This window comes from Mastomys coucha, unplaced genomic scaffold (assembly GCF_008632895.1).
Source record: "Mastomys coucha isolate ucsf_1 unplaced genomic scaffold, UCSF_Mcou_1 pScaffold17, whole genome shotgun sequence".
NCBI lineage: Eukaryota > Metazoa > Chordata > Mammalia > Rodentia > Muridae > Mastomys > Mastomys coucha.
The window spans coordinates 17,676,764-17,694,322 of NW_022196899.1; the positions used below are offsets into that span (position 1 = coordinate 17,676,764).

The 17,559-nt window shown below is 37.0% G+C and overlaps 2 protein-coding genes across 8 annotated transcripts in view; one reads left to right on the forward strand and one right to left on the reverse strand.

The window, feature by feature from the left end:
* Positions 1-17,559, reverse strand: part of Naaladl2 (N-acetylated alpha-linked acidic dipeptidase like 2) — an 880,490-nt gene that overhangs the window by 332,614 nt on the left and 530,317 nt on the right. Inside the window, exon 6 of one of the 2 annotated variants that reach the window (XM_031376445.1) lies at positions 11,080-11,223. The exons of the other annotated variant lie outside the window; for it this stretch is intronic. Within the exon in view, the coding sequence (XP_031232305.1) occupies positions 11,080-11,223 (144 nt within the window). The remainder of the gene's footprint in view (positions 1-11,079; positions 11,224-17,559) is intronic. 2 annotated transcript variants of the gene reach the window in all.
* Positions 2,908-17,559, forward strand: part of LOC116095003 — a 42,719-nt gene continuing 28,067 nt past the window's right edge. For 3 of the 6 annotated variants that reach the window (XR_004120394.1, XR_004120393.1, XM_031376448.1), the window contains exon 1: positions 10,931-11,108. Coding sequence is in view for 3 of the 6 variants with exons in the window: in XM_031376448.1 (XP_031232308.1) it covers positions 11,103-11,108 (6 nt within the window). In the remaining 3 variants the exon portion in view is untranslated. Of the gene's footprint in view, positions 3,245-10,930; positions 11,109-11,544; positions 11,585-17,559 lie in introns of those variants that run through there. The other 3 variants (XM_031376447.1, XM_031376449.1, XM_031376450.1) reach the window with 2 other exon arrangements.

Genomic DNA, 17,559 nt, shown 5'->3' on the forward strand with positions numbered 1-17,559 from the left:
CTTTTTAGATAACAAAGACATTTAAACTTGAAGCACTGGAGAAATTTACAGAATGCTAATCTGGTTAAACACGATTGGGGTCACGATTATCAGATTTCCATTCCCTTTTCTTTTCGAACATCTACTGAAGCAGTCATTGAAATCCATGAATTTTTCTTTGGAAAACTTTGGTAATAGGGACACAGCATGGTGGTAATGTGTCAGAGCAAAGGCAAAAAAAGAAAATCTGCCTAAAGTTGTGTGATCAGTTCCTGGGTTTGTTTAAATTGTTGTCTCTGAACTTGAGTATGGTAGCAAACTTCCACAATAAAATTGTTAAGCCAACCCCAGCAAAGGTAGTATTATATTATAACTTATTGAATTAGCTAGGATAATAAATCCTAATGAAATAATAATTCAATAATAATGTTTATAAATAAAGAAAAATCCAATCAAATTAGAAAAATATTCCTTCACTGTGGAGTGAAATTGATACATGTAACTCAACAATGTCATCAGTAATTCAGTCAGTGCTTCAACAATAATGGAGACTGATAGGCAGAAGTAGTAAAATGGAGGCAGGATGGATAGATCATTTTACGTGTGGTCTGTAAAAGAAAAGTGGAAATGTGTGCCTTTAATAAAGGCAACTTAAGCAAGGTAGTAGTAGGTCCAGAGATACAGTAAAATGACACCATTTATCATATAGAAGGTGCAATGGGAAAGGCACATCATTGCTATTGCCAGTTTCCATAGCCTGAAAGTATTAATTGGAAAGTTGCAGTGAGGGTAACCTGAAGAACTGGCCTGCCACCTTTATAATGAAATAAACAATGGCTGAAATGAAAAAAGTCAGACTCAGGGCAATGGAAGCAGGGGTAGCCCCAAGCATCCTGTGAGCCTTATTTGAGATTCCTGCAACTGGCACATTATTGAAAAGATAGACTCCAGTTGAAGGGAGCCAGTGTATAGCAGAAAGGTGTTATTGGTCATAATGGTTGTGTTATTGGTTACAATGATTGTATTATTGGTTATAATGGTTGTGTTACTGGTAATAATGGTTGGGTTAGTGGTTATGTTTGTGTTATTGGTTATAATGGTTGTGTTATTTGTTCTGATATAGGAACAATTCTGCAGTTTGCTTTCCAGTAGCTAAGAAATGTGTAATTTTTGTTATACTTTCAATCTTTCATTAATACTAATTTTATTTCAAAATGAAAAACAATTCTTGATATTTGGCATGAGAAAGTTTTTTGAAAAGACTCAATGGCAATGTATTATTCAAATACTCGGTGCACAGCATGTGTGGATGTCCAGCTTCTTAAATTACCTTCCCAGCTCACATTACTAAATAGTTACCGTCTTTCATGTTGCAAAATGACACCTTTAAAATATGACATCCGAAGTTCAAAAGATTGCAACGTGACAAAAATTTGATTCACTCAGAAACATTTCTATTCAGAAAGGTTGAGTTCTGACAGAGTTGAGAGACATGAAAGAAAGTGCTCCTCTCTAATCCTTAATTCCACCTGTTTCAGAAAAATACCTGCTACAGATGTATATTCTAAAGACAAGAGCATCTTTCTTTTTGCCCATTGTAAAGGTCAACTGGTTTTTAGTCTCTATCTTAAAACACTAGCAAGGCTGTGTTTACAACCAACAATAGCAAATATTTTGGAAATACCCCAAAGCTTTCCACAGAAAGCTGAAGAATCGCACTTGCTGCCAGCTTCGAATTTCAATTACAGTAATTAAGCTTCTCTTGCTTTCCCAAACACAGTTCCTTCTATGTTTTCTGATTTTAATAGCAATCTTGTCCATTCGCTATCCTTAAGAATTTTTGTAGGTGAGTTAAAAGTAGAATTTCGGCTAAGATTGGGGATTTGCTCTCTCTCTCTCTCTCTCTCTCTCTCTCTCTCTCTCTCTCTCTCTCTCTCTGTGTGTGTGTGTGTGTGTGTGTGTATGTGTGTGTGTGTTCAGTTTTTCTACAGTTCATGGGGACCAAAGGTTGCTATAGACTTATGCCTTCAATAATTGGTGTTTGGTAATCTTTTTAAAAATGTCAACAATTTACAGAAAAAGCATAATATTGGCTCCTGTATCCTAATGGCATTGCAGTTAACCATTTTCTCAAGGAGTGAAGCTATCCTTATTTCCAGGAAACCTATACGTACATTCACACCCATGTTCACACATGTTAATAAGTTTGCATTTGAAAAAAATTTTTTCTTTAGTTAGTAATGTTGTATATGTAAAGAGACATTTTGATGACTATAGCTATCAGAAAGGGAAGCAAAACCTTTTTTTTTTGTTTTTTAAGGTAGATAAACCTTAAAAATCTTAATTCTCCAATACTCATATTTACCTGACTTAATTTCTTTTCAGGTTTTACTGTTGATTTTTAATCACTTTTTTTCTAAGACATAATGTTCCTTCAGACCAACAGTACTGGGATAGAGTTACATGTAATTAAGTATTTTAAACATAAGGAAATATTTGAAACATTTTGATAAATATGTACATTTAGGTAGCCATCATCCCAACTAGTATACAAAATATTCCTACCTTTCAGGTTTCTGTGCCACTTTATAATCAGGTTCCTGCCACAACACCAGGAAACTACAGGTATGGTTTTTCTCACCACGTCTACATGCATGATATCATGAGTACACGCATGAGAAAGGTTCAAACTAAGCATATTCGTACATTAGTTTTGTTATATAAATTGCATAGGAAAAGACTTAAACTGTGTGTTTTCTTGTTTTCTGGATTCTTTTGTTTCTGCAGAACCTTTTTTAGTAAGAGTGAAACTTGAGAAAATTTGGTGATTTCCCACATCACTCTACCCAGCCTCCACAACTCATAAATCGTAGGATCCATCAGAAAACTAATCTTCTGGAAAACAGCCTGATCTACACAGTTCCCATTTGTCTATCAAAACCTACTGTGCACACGCTTTTCATACCAGTGCCCCAGGAGAATGGCTTTTGTGAAGCCACCTCATTCTGACTCCTAGAATGCTGGATTCAAGTAGACTTGTAAGCAGTGGAAAGCTTCGGCAGAGATCCATAGGCTGTGGATATGAAAAATTGGAAGATGAACTTTGCATCACTCTCCTTGGATGACTTCTCGCTGGCAAAGAGTACATTGCTTCACCAAAAGACACTGCTCCTCTCTTAGAGGTTCAGAGTGTTGATGATCCCTCTAACTATCGTCACAACGCACAGCTGTTTGGATTTAGAGGTAGCAGAAATTACTAGGCCAGGTAAGTGGGAGCAGCAATGATATACCTTTTCTCTTTGGCTTTAAACTACATCTCCCAAATGGTCCACTGGCTAAATGGCCACGTAGTTTTCATTTTGAGTACATTATTTACTTTTATAATATCACCTCATATGGTAAGTCAATTAATCTTGGTATAAACACCAGCTCATTTGGTTTTGTTGCTAAGACACAGACAGGTAATGCTTTTCTTTACTAGTAATATGTTAGCTTGGGATAGTGGACTAAATTTCCCAGTAAAAATAATTTACAATGTCAAATACCTTTTGATAAGAGCATGTGAGAAACAGCAGACCTTAACCCATTATTGGATTAGAATGTGAAGACAAATAAATTATAGAGTGGATCTATTTAGAAGCTAAGGGAATTTGATGAGTCTGGGACCCTTTCCTCATAGCCCTGTGAGGTGCAAGGATGGTAAGAGGCTATGGGTCCTGCAGAGAGGTCATCTCTAAAGACTAAAGTTCTAGTGTTACCCAGAGGCCTCCACCTCACTTTAATTTGCTGTTTGTTGACTGATTGTGAAAGTTCCTTCTTGTTGGCAAGCTGCAAGTTGGTTTTATAGAAGGATGGTTACTGAAAATAAAGAAAGGTCTCACTTCCCCCTATAAATGGCTCATTTTACTCCCTCTACGAGGCAGGTAATATAATGGGCTGCCTTACTTAACTGTACTAAGGGAAAAAAGTTAGTTTTCATGAATTAGAAAGGGACAAAAAGGATTCCTAGGGAGAAATTACTCCAGCAACTCCAAAAGAACACAGAAACACAGAATATTTATAACTTCTGTTATAATATGATAGGAAAAATATGATAGAAATCTAAACATAAAAATAAAAACATGTATTCTAAGAAGAAATGAAAATTAATTTTAGAAACCTAAGAACATAGAAATTATATTAATTGTGTTAGAACAATGCTCCAGAACACTGCATTTGAAATGTGAATTATATACTGAAGTCTGGTCTTTTGCTATGATAAATTGTGGTTCCTCCCTGAGACCTCATACAGACCCAGATGATGCTATTTAACTTTGCCTCCCCCCACCCTCCGCACCAAGCTATCTCTGGTTGGTGAATAAAAATGTTGACAGCCAAAAACTGGGCAAAATAGATGTCAGTGCGGTTTAAGATTCCTTGGCTTAGGGTCATAGGAGAACTACAAGGTTGGAGAAAAGAAGATGGGGAGAAGATATGTCCCATGGGGTAAGAATCTTGAAATAATGGCCATGTGGGTTGGCTAGTTGGAGCTAAGAGCAGCTCAGACGGCACGTGGCAAATTATATAATGGGATTATTGGCTGGGAAATAGACATAATAGTACAGAGAGATATCTGCCCAGCTCCTGTGTTGATTGAGGCTTACTGCATATATAAAGGTTGTGAGTGTTTTTAATCAGGGAACGAAATGGTCAAAGATGGGGTAGAAACTCCAGATTGGGATTAAATATTTTCCCTAACAATTTATGGTTCCTGAGACATATTCAAACAAAAATTAAGAATTAGAAAAAGTAAAAGCAAAAAGCAAAAACTGGTATAGCATAAAGTTACCCAAATACCAAAAATAAACAAAACAACAAGTAATTATAGGCTAAATAATTTTTATGTTAAACACAATTGAAGTCATATGTTGGTAGGCAGAAAGAATATCAATTTATTCTGTGAGTGGGTCTGCTAAACTGTAACAAGTGTTTGAATTTTAAACACCTAGGAAGTGAGCTCAAAACATCTAAAGTAAAAGATTGACCATCCAATATAATAAACAAATTATACACACAGTAAGTTTTCCTAAGATTAACAAGATTTAGATTATTTGAACAGCCTAAAAGAGAAATTTAAACCAAATTTAGTTCTTAGAATATTACCTGTAAACTACATGGTCTACAATCTTTTCTAATACTTATAGGACACAGATCAGAACCTAGACTACAAAACAAACCTCAAAGAATTGAAATATAGAAAGAAAGAATAAATAATATTTTCTAATCAAATTTAATTTATCCATCCTGGTCAGAGAGATTTCATGTCTTAGAATCTAGTAGCAAGGACATTGTAAAGCCTAATAGAAGGAATAAGAGAGATGGCTCAACCCAAGAGCAACCTCAATAACTTGTCAGTGAAGAGTGTGTGTTGGAACATAGACTTAAGGATAAGAAGCTATGGGCCTTAACAGCTTAGATATACAACATATAAGACATATTTGAACATCTGTGAAAAGAATAACCAAAAAATGTTGTAATGTAGCAGAATATAAAAACAGAGAAACAGCAAGGAATTTCCAGTAGGCTATAACTTTGTAAATTACAACATCTGTCCATTGTGAAAAACATCGTTAAAGTTGATGACATATGTTGTGTTAGATTTTATCATATTTATAATCTCCAAAGTTTAGTTGGAGGTTCTGTAACTTGTCAAGCGTATAGAAAAGCTTTAAAACAATAAGATAAGAATGTAAGAAGGCTACAAAAATGACAAAAAAAAATCACACTAAAAAATTGGATCGTATAGGTGAAAATTATTTTGCTTCAAAGTGTGCATCTTAGATTGTCTTTAAGGGTCTAATAAACAAAAGAAAATATGCTGAATCTTTCCTAATAGCTAAAGGATGAAATAGAGCACTGGAAACCTGGGAAGTTCCAGGCGAATGACAGTACTGTCACCCTGGGTAAACCCTACTTTCACTCCCCAGGAAACAGGTCTGACTCTACTGTCTGTGGACTTTGGACAATAGGTCTCACACCTGTGTTCTGTATTTCAGATCCTTCATGAACAGTCCTTCAAAGGGAGTTCTGAAGCTCTTTTCCCTTTTATCGAGGACTTCAGACTGGCAACTCATGAATGCTGATCTTTAGTTCCACAGCTTACACTTAGCTTCCAGCCCAGACTCCTCGGTTCACTGGGCAGTTGGGCTGCTTGAGAATTTCAAAATAAAAATAGGTGTCACTACTAAGGAGTATCAGCAATTCCTAACACGTACCCTTCATTTTGAGCCAGACAATATGTTACATCTACTAATGTTTGGGGTTTGTTCTTCATCTACTAATGTGATGTAACATATTGATTTTATGATGATGTATGCTGTAGAGAGTTCTATATACAGGTAAAAGGATACTCATTTTTTTTCCTGGATACTTTCTTTCATATTGGTGACTAGAAGTAACAAATCTAACGTCTGGATAAAAGCTGCCTGTTGTCTGTTTAGTCAGGGCTTGATCTCTAGAATGTGATGGTTTTGGAAGACAATAGCACCTGCGTGAGGCAGTGAGCTTTGTGGTAACAAGTTTGACTGCAGCAGATGTATCCTTGGAGGAGAATAAAGGACTCCCTCCCCTACATTCTCTCTCGTTCTTTCTAAGAAGGTTTTATAAGAAACCTCTCCTGATAGATTCCACAATGATTCCTCTTCACAGATATAAAATAGAATGGCCAACTGACCATGAACTAAGACCCTATGACTGTTAGCCAAAATCGAGCAAGTTTATTTCATTGCTAATATTTCTATTACAGTATTAGAAAAATTACTAGCACAAAAGCCCTATTGCAAAATACATTTGTAATAGTTCTTCCGTAAAATAGCCTACTCACATTCTTTTACCATTTATGGTTTAAAAGCTTAGTAACTTATGTTACAAAGATATGGAGGCATGACAGTCTATCATCTCTACAATACTACAGTGTCTAAGAACATATATCACAGGATGGATAGATGATAGACTACAAGTTTTAATGATATATATATAGTCTCCTAGATTTTACTCCCATGGAGCAACCTTGTGGCAATATGAATACGATTGACAGTCCTATTAGAATCATACACAACTAAAATATATTCATGAATCCAAATGAGTAAATACATCTTCTTAAATCTATGTTTGAATAGTTAAAATGCACTATTTGTTGACAACATTTTGTATAGTAACAAAAAAAAAACAAAATAATAAAAACTCTGTAACTTTAGTACATTAACTACATATTGAACTATTTGCTAAAGAAATGTAAATGATTTTTTAAGCAGTCACTAGCAAACTAAAAAAAATAGCTATTTATAAAACATTTGAAAATTATAAAGGCATAATGATATGAGCAGTTAAGTGTTGTTAAATTATTCTAATGAAATTAGTTTTCCCCAGAGAAGTTGTTAAATTATGAATAAGGAAATCAGAGCTATGTCACCACTTTTCTCTACATTTGAGTAGATGTTTTGTATTTTCCATAGGCTACTTATAGAAACCTTGCCTTTAATCATAAATTTGATTACTTAGCAAACATCTTCCCTCCAAATATTAAATTGATCTCTTTTAAACTTGATGTGTATATGTTTTCCATGTTAGCTATATCAATCTATAATTTTACCCTTCAATATTTTTACTGTATTCACAGGTCTTAAACATGAGCTCAAATTAATATTTAAAACTAATACAGTTTTGTTCTGAGAGAACCCCAAGGAAAATGACTAAGAACATACTATATTAGTAGATAGGCTTTCCAAAGAGAAACCAAGAAAGGAATCCAAGAGTACCCAGCGGTTTATTCGATACAAGCGATCTGTCTCTATTGAGGCCAAGGCATTTCCCTTGTCTCTTTTGCTTTACTTCCCAAGGAATCTCCATAGAATGCTCTGCTCTCTTCTGTTTATATCCTGACCCTCTAGGATTAGTGCTTTATTCAACTGCTATCATCTGTACCACTTAGATAGCTTTGGGTTGTAAATAACTGAAAATCAAACACAATTTTTTTTCATGGCGACCTCAATGGATTTAGCTTCATATATGACTGCTTCCCTTAGTGGATGAGACTCCCTCTAACTATCTCCACCTCTTGCCCTTAACCTCCATATGTCTCCATCTCCATCTTTCTCCCTTACAGAGCTAACTCTACTAACAGTGGCTCTATTAGCCAACACTATGTCGTCTCATGTTCCTAGTAATGAAGCCGAGTCCAGAGTACCTGGGTTTTTATTGATGTTGTTTGCTTGTTTGTTTTTGTTTTGTTTTCTTTTGTTTTGTTTTTGTTTTTGTTTTTTCAATTTCTTCTAGTGTTAAAAGATATCATGGTTAAAATAAAGTTTGGAAAGTGAATTTTGGTTTTACTTTATTTGGATAGCCTTTGTTAGGTGAAGTAGACCAATAGGCTAGAGGCAATCAGAAACCATCTATAAAGTTTACAGAACCCTCAAACCTACTTAACATACATGATTTTAAAATTTTGGCAAAGGTAAGAACACATGAAAGAGAAAGATGTTGAAAAGGCACATGAGATAGGGAACATCAGCTAGGTTCTCTAGATTTTAGAGAATTGTGAATTATTGTGCACAAGGTGAATATGTAAAATAAGCATCTGCACATGCAGTTTTCTATTTTGTAATCTTAATTAAGATTTTCTGCCTGTCCTTCAATACTATGCTTGGGAGACTCAATAAAAGAGCAAAACTAAATTGTGATGTGCTTTAGACTATTTTTAATTTGTATAAACTGGAGGTGCTGCTCTCTTTCAAAGTAAAGAAACTTCTTGGTATTCTTATGTTGTATCTTTATACAAACATCACCAGTAATGCAATTTTTAAGAGTGTATCACACACTTAAAAGTTAATTATCTTGGGTAAATAATAAGTATTCCTAAGCAGAATGTTGATATAAGGTGTTATTTTCCTCTGTTTAAGAATAATTTAATTTCAAGCACACAAAAGCTTGGGCTGGTCATTTACTATCTAAAAATTATTAATATAACATTCTGTTTTCTGAAAACTAAATGCTTTACAAAAACAAAACACCTCTCTAAGTTTAAGTGCATTTGTTTTTTTTCTAAATCACAATAATAATATTAATATTACTATATTACTACAAGATAAACTTCATATTGCATAAAATGTTTAGCAAATCTTTATTTTTACTTCTTTAACAATGGAGTTGTAAAATGTCAACTCTCAATCTCAAATTTCCTTCCAGGCTTCATATATGTTGTACATAACTTCACCTTTGAGGTATAGCTAGAGAACATTGTTTCATATTGTGAAGATATTTGACTGCAGGAAATTGATACTCTTATATGATGAGAGGCTTCCTAATACATGCAGCAGTTTGCAGTATACAAAAGCACTGGAGCATATATCCAACTCTGTTTCTCACAAATGTGTGGATTGTTTGTGTTTCTGTAGATGCCAGCACAGGGCATTTAGTACAGGGGTGACCTGAGTGATGACAACACCATCCCAGGAAATGTGTGACCCTAAGAGCTGGATAGGTGCTGAGATGCATAAAGGGCTCCACTCCTAGAATTTTCAAATCCACAGAGGTAGATATGGCTCCCCAGTGAAGTACACCTGACACCAAGCCTGGTTAGCTGAGTTTGATCCTAGGACTCACTTGCTGGAAGGAGTAAACTGACTTGCTCATGGGTGTTCTCTCATCTCTGGATGTACCGTCTGACATATGCACCCATATTCAGACACAACCGCCTCCCACGCACACACAGAAAAGTGTTTATGTCTCTAACATCCAGCAATCTCGACTTTGAAAAAAAATTATCAAAGTATTGTAATACATTTGTAGTTAAGAGGAAAACAGAAGATATAAATCACTGCTAGTAGAACCCCAGATCTAGACAAACAACCCCCCCCGCCCCCACACACACACTCTGAAGCACTGAAGTGTTAGTTCAGAGGCCGGAGACACATTTAAAGATATGTAAAGACGCTCTCTTCTTCAGAACTTTAATGCTGAAGCTGCAGGCAGAAACAAAGCAGCAGCCAAGGACTTTCATCCCTTCCCAGGTAGCTTAGCTGCTTCAGTTTTATCCTGCAAAGTCCAAGAAGGCCTGACAAACAGCACCACCGAAGGAGAAGCATCTCTCGGGCAATGGTGTGTGTAGACGGAGGGATTATTTTAGTCAATTGCAGGAATTACACACTAATGCTTTATACTAAAAGACTTCACACCTCAGATAACTCCTGCTTTCTGCTGAATCTTGGTAGTCAGTAAGTCTGCCAGAGCTGAACCTAGGAAACCTTGCCAAGCACATGCAAAACGCTTTATCTGTGAAGCTTCTCTTCTTTGGAGCAATTCAAACTCCCCCCTTTCCCTTTGAAAGAAATTATATCTCAGCTTGGTCAATCCCTTAGATTTGAATCATAATTACACTTCAAAAGCATTCCTATAGAACCACGGAATGAGACAAATCCCCCTCCCACCAAAAATCAGAATTTTGAAATGAATAATTCTAGACCTTTCAATTTAAGAACATTTTTTTAATTACCAGACTTCTTAAAGTATACTCCAGACGTGTTGAAGCACAAGTTACCTTACTTGTGTAAGATCTAGAAGGCCGTAGGCATCATTATGTGTAACTTTTAGAAGTCTGTAGGGATCATTCTGTGTACATTCTATCATTATTATGTGTAAGTTCTAGAGGGCTGTAGGCATCATTATGTGTAAGTTCTTGAGGGCCATATGCATCATTATGACGTGTAAGTTTTAAATGTCTTTGGGCATCATTATGTATTACTTTAGAGGTCCATAAGACATCATTAGGTGTAATTTCTAGAAGTCTGTAGGCATCATTCTGTGTAAGTTCTAGAGGGCTGTAGGCATCAGTAAGTGTAAGTTCTAGAGGGCCATAGACATTATTATGTGTAAGTTCTAGACTTCTGTAAACATCATTATTATATGGAGGTTCTAGAGCGCTCTAGGCATCATTACATATAAGCTCTAGAGATCTGTAGGTATCATTATGGTGTGGAAGTTCTAGAGGGCCACCAGAATGATTTTCCAGACTAAGATTCGGCAAAGCCGTGATCAGCAGATATGTCAAAGCACAAGTTGCCTTACCATTCTGTGGAAGTTCTAGATGGATGCAGGTATCTTTATCCATTTTCAGTTTTGGCAAAGAGATGAGCATTTTAACGAGGGATGCGGAGATGGGCTGTACTAACAGGGAGGTGAGGTTTGGTCGGCTTTGTCTAAAGCTTCCATCTGTATTCAAAGAAGAAAAGAACTGAAAAATTAGCCAACAGAAACAGAATGCAATCACAGACAAGCTTTTTTTCCAATCACATAGATGATGTTCACTCACTGCTCAGTGATATTCTGTGAAACATTGTAAAATTTAGTCTGAATGATACTCTGTACCTTCATTAACAATGTGTACACCCACTTGCCACCATTACCCAGCAGCTGTCATAGTAGATCCCAAGATTGGCAGGGGAGCTGTGGTGAGGGGACTGAAAAGCAATGTGGCTTGAGGCACAGAATTCAGAAGGCCTATGAACTGGAAACTCCTTCTACCTTCCACAGGATGTGGAAAGGGGAACCTATGAGGTACAGTGTAAAGAAGGTAAGCTTGGGCATGTGTGGGTGGAAGCCAGGTGATAGTCTTAAATGTTTGAAAATGTTGCTTGCTTTCCAGGCACGTGTTCTCCCCCTACCACAGTGTGGATGCCCCGATCTCCCTCATGCCAGTGGGAAGTGATGAGACACAGAGGAGATAATGATAGGATACCGCATAGGCTGCTGAGAATTCATGCTAATAACTCTGTCCAGTGCCATCAGACAACAGAAGGTTTATTAAAAGCAGATATAAAGAAGCCAGTAGGAAATACCTTTTAAATGAAAGAAAATCAGGTGGCCACTGGTAAAAACAACTTGTCTAAGAACTCTTCCACTTCAGCCCATATTGGATGAATCTTACCCTCATATAAAACTCAAATCAACTTATTTTTGCTATTCTTGACAATGAGCTCTCAGCCAACGGCATCTGTACAGAGGAGTGAATCTCTGAGAGGAGTTCAGGAGGCTGAGGAGAACCTTCAGGAAGACAGAATGAATGGGGATCCATGCCAGATGTGAGCTAAGGATTCCAGGAGAAAATTACAGTCTGATTAGAGTTAGGGTACAAAACTTTCCAAGACATACAGGAAACTAAGTGTTCTCTGAAGTAAGACAGAGATTAGCTTGAACAGGACCAAAGTTGTGAGGGAAAAAAAGCAATAGTGCAGTATGAGTAGAAGTGGTATAATCATAATCAGTATAATCAGGAAAATTGTTATTGTGGCGAAAGGAGAAAAGGACAAAATATAGGAATGGTATACATGAGATATGAAGGTGAATCCCAGTGACATGGGAAGAATCGTCAGTAATGGTATACACGAGATATGAAGGTGAATCCCAGTGACATGGGAAGAATCGTCAGTGATGGTATACATGTGGTATGAAGGTGAATCCCAGTGACATGGGAAGAATCGTCAGTAATGGTATACATGTGGTATGAAGGTGAATCCCAGTGACATGGGAAGAATCGTCAGTATAATGAGCAAAGCTGAAATACAATTCTGGGAAGATGGCTCACACCAGAAAATACTAGCCTTGTAGGGCGATGGATCTGAGTCTGTTCCCCAGAATACTCCTGATGCTATGAATGTGTGGGAGGATGCAGGACCCTGAAGCAATCACAGTAAACACAGGAGAATTCCTGGGTCTCATTGGCCATGCAGCTAGTTACAAATCAGCGCTAGTCTGGTTCATAAGTTTCAGGTCACCAATGGGAAACTATTTTAAAAAAGTGGTAGGGGTAGAATAACTGCCTAAGAAGCAACATTGAAAAACATGGAAGACTGTCATGTGGCTTCTACACACACATGCACAAGCTCACCTTCCAAAGAAATGTGCCTTCCCATGCTCGCACACATTGAATAATAAAAGTGAGGTACCTCAAACACTTATGGAGGAGTAAGAAGGAAACTCTAAAACCCAGATGACACTGAAAGATGATGAACCCATTAGCTGTGCACTTGGGAGAAATCAAAAGGAGGAGGAGACAGAGAAGAAGGTAGAAGAAGATAACTTTAGGAAATAAATCCTCTTTGAACCTTTGAATAAGTAATGGATTAAATTTATCTATAATGGTAATAAAATGCATATCAAGCCAAATTGGTAAGACGAATAATTATGACAGTGCACATTAAACTCAAAGAAAAGTAGGGGAGAGATTACAGCAAATGTGTTCAACCAAACAACAAAATCCTTGATAAAACTCTTTCATTGACTCAGAAAAGGAAATTCACAGTTGAATGCTGACAGTTACATTTTAGAATGCAGCACCATAATTTTCAGAAATTATATTAGGCAAATGATCCTGGAAGTTGGCTTGGGATTTAATTTAATTTGTCTGTAGGGGGTGACGACTTCCATGATCCTGGTAACCAAGTTCCAGGAGGCGGATTATTTATCAAGTGGAAAACCACCAGATCAAAAACAAAAACAAAAATCAAACAAACACCCCTCCCAGCCTGATTTTTAGCTTAGGACTATGGCTGTCCTAGAAGCCATGGCTTTGAGAAAACAATAATAAAGATTTAAACTTAGAATCAGTTTTGTTGGAGAAGCACAGGGCCAGTCTTGGGTCTCTGCATCTACATGATGCATCTTGGGTCTTCACATCTACATGTGACTGAATTTTGACCACAATGGAGTTCACTGCTCCCCACCATCTCATGGCAAGGACCACAACAAGCTATATAATTTGTAAAGCCCAGAGCAAACTGACAATGTATGGTTGGTAGGAAGAAAAGCAGGAAGGATTTTGATATGGCCAGGGCAAAGGACAAATCAAGTGTGGAGCCTTTCAGAAAGGACATTCTAAGAATGCATAGGTCATGGGCTCATTAGCCAGCACATGCTGGGTTCACAGGCATGATGCTAGGAGTCATGTAGCCTTTGGGTCAAAAGGTTGTTGATATGCCAGCTTCACAAGACTGCATTCAGCTACTCGTGATTAGCCCTGGACCCTCTTGTGCTCCAGCCTGTACCTTGGGACAACACAGTTCTTATTTCCAAACACAGAGCACACTTGAGTGGCTTGGTGGGAAGTTTTGAAACAGCCAATTTGCTGTTGCTCACCAAGTGTGTGTTATCCACTCATTTGTGATCAGAGGTGCTTTCATTACACATGGGACAATGTCTTTAATATATAGTGATAATTTATTTTTCAAAGTTATACATATTATACAGTGTATATTGAAATGTCTACTACTACCTCGATTGAAATTCTCTAGTACCCCTTACTGTTCTAGTTTCTAATTCTCCATTTATTTTTTAACTTTCATTTTAAAAACATTATGTTGACATTCTTGTTAATGCTGATTTTGGATTATTTTGATTTATCTAGTGAAGTTTTTCTTCTTGTGCTTTTTCAAATTTGTTTTCGGAGGACTTCACATGTATATATAACACATTCTGCACACTCTTATCTGTCCTCTTCTTTTTTCCCCCATTACATCTGCATTGTTTTTTTTTTTGTTTGTTTGTTTGTTTGTTGGGTTTTTTTTATTTTTTTATTTTTTTATTTTTTATTTTTTGAGAGAATGTCTTCTATCTGCCTGGAACTCTCCAACTAGGACAGACTGGCCATCTAGAAAGGCCCAGAGTCCAAAACTCCAGATCACAAACATCTTCTACTTCATTATTTATTCTGGGATTCTAAGTCACTCCTTTCTTGTTACAAGGCAAATGCTGTCTTACAGCCCCTGACAATGTATTCATGTGAGATCCGTGATTTCCAAATTGTCATGGATGTTAGACTTTTTTATATTTCCAATAGCCATGAAACTTCTAATGATCCTGTGTGATATCTTGCCTACCAAACGCAAAATTATCTTAATAAACCTTGAGTTGTCAGTATTTACACATTTTCTACTAACACCTAATTGTCTCTCTGTGTACTCTGTAACCTAGATTTCCTGTGAAATAAATTAAGCCAATAATTACACACATAAGATTATCACACACATCTAAGGTACTCACTTAAACTACCTTAAAAATAAAGTCCAACACAAGTCCTACAGTCAATTTCCACTGATGATTATCCCAGGTCTATACCTTCACTATAATGACCTGTTTTCAGTTTGAGTTAATAGAATCACTTAGTAAAATCACTTCTCTTTTCTTGTTAAAATATGGCATATGAATATAGTGGAACAAGTGTCCTTCTGGTATGGCTTAGCATCTTTTGGGTATATGCCCAGTAGTGGTATAGCTGTGTTATGATGTAGAACTCCTTCCAATTTTATAAGAAACAGTCAAATTGATTTCCAGAGTGGCCATACAAGTTGGCAGTCCCACCAACAATGATGTAGAAAAGTGTCCCTTTGCTCCACATTACTGCCAGCATGTGCTGTCATTTGAGTTTTTATCTCAGCCATTCTAATGGATATAAGAAAGAATTTCAGAGTTGTTTTGGTTTGCATTTCCCTAATAACTAAGAATGCTGAACATTTCATGAAGTGCTTCCTTGACATAAGAGATTCCTCTGTTGAGAATTCTGTTTAGCTCTGTAGCCCTATTTTTAATTGTGTTGTTGGTGTCTATCTTCCTGAATTCTTTTTTTTTATTAGATATTTTCTTTATTTACATTTCAAATGATATCTCCTTTCCTGGTTTTCCTCTGTTCCCTCCCTGCTCTCCCTGCTCACCACCCCACCCTCTTCCACTTCCTGACCCTGGCATTCCTTTATATTGGGGCAGAGAACCTTCACAGGGCCAAGGGCCTCTCCTCCCATTGATGACTGACTAGGCCACTGAGCATCCACTTCTATTTTTGTCAGGCACTGGCAGAGCCCCTCAAGAGACAGCTATATTAGGCTCCTGTCATCCAGCACTTGTTGGAATCCACAATAATGTCTGGGTTTCATGATTGTATATGGGATGGATCCCCAGGTAGGACAGTCTCTGGATAGTCATTCCTTCCGTCTCTGCTCCACATTTTGTCTCTGTAATGTAATTGTTTCTTCCTGTTATTTTTGTTGTTAGAGTTGGAATTCTGTTCATGTGGCTATCTTCTTTTAGTTTTGTTGAAAAATTACTTTCTTGCTTTTTCTAGGACGTAGTTTCCCTCCTTGTATTGGAGTTTTCCATTTATTATTCTTTGAAGGCCTGGATTTTTGAAAGATATTGTGTAAATTTCATTTTGTCATGGAATACCTTGTTTTTACTATCTATAATAATTGAGAGTTTTGGTGGCTATAGTAGCCTGGGCTGGCATTTGTGTTCTCTGAGGGTCTGTATGAGATCAGCTCAGGATCTTCTGGCTTTCAGAGTCTCTGGGAAGAAGTCTGGTTTAATTCTGATAGGCCTGCCTTTATATGTTACTTGCCTTTTTTCCATTACTGTTTTTAAAATTCTTTCTTTATTTTGTGCATTTGGTGTTTTGATTATTATGTGACAGGAGGAATTTCTTTTCTGGTCCAGTCTATTTGGAGTTCTGTAGCCTTCTTGTATGTTCATGGGCATCACTTTCTTTAGGTTAGGGAAATTTTCTTCTATAATTTTGTTGAAGATATTTACTGGTCCTTTAAGTTGGAGGTCTTCACTCTCTTCTATACCTATTATCTTTAGGGTTGGTCTTCTCATTGTGTCCTGAATTTCCTGGATGTTTTGGTTTGGGATCTTTTTGCATTTTGTGTTTTCTTTGACTGTTGTGTCAATGTTTTCTATGGTGCCTTCTGTACCTGAGATTCTCTCTTCTATATCCTGTATTCTGGTGGTAATGCTTATATCTATGGCTCCTGACTTCTTTCCTAGGTTTTCTATATCCAGAGTTGTCTCTCTTTGTGATTTCTTAATTGTTTCCATTTCCATTTTTACACCCTGGATGGTTTTATTCGATTCCTTCACCTGTTTGGTTGTGCTTTCCTGTAATTCTTTAAGGAATTTTTATGTTTCCTCTTTAAGGGCTTCTACTTGTTTACTCATGTTCTCCTGTAATTCTTTAAGGGATTTTTGTGTTTCTTCTTTAAGGGCTTGTTCCTGTTTACCTGTGTTCTCCTGTATTTCTTTAAGGGAGTTACTTATGTCCTTCTTAAATTCCTCTATCCCGATCATGAGATATGATTTTAGGTCCCAATCTTGCTTTTTCTGGTGTGTTGGGGTATCCAGGACTTGCTGTGGTGGGAGTACTATGTTCTGATGATGCCAAGTAGTCTTGGTTTCTGTTAAGATTTTTATGTTTGCCTTTTGCCATCTGTTAATGTCTGATGTTAGATGTTGCTTGTTCCTCCTGTGGGTCTGTAAGCCTGTGTCAGCACTGCTGGGAGATCAGCTGTCTCCTGGTGAGACCCATGCCTAGAGGGCTGTGGATCAGGCAGGCATCCCTCCTGGGTGCAGATGGATGAATGAAGGATCCTGTCCCAGCTATTCTGCAGCTTCTGAGGCCTGAGCCTCCTGGCTGGTCTGCCTTAGAAAGTCACCAGAGATCTTTCCATCTTCTGAGATCTTCTTCAAGTTCTTTCTTCAGAGACTTGATGTTCTTGTCAAAGA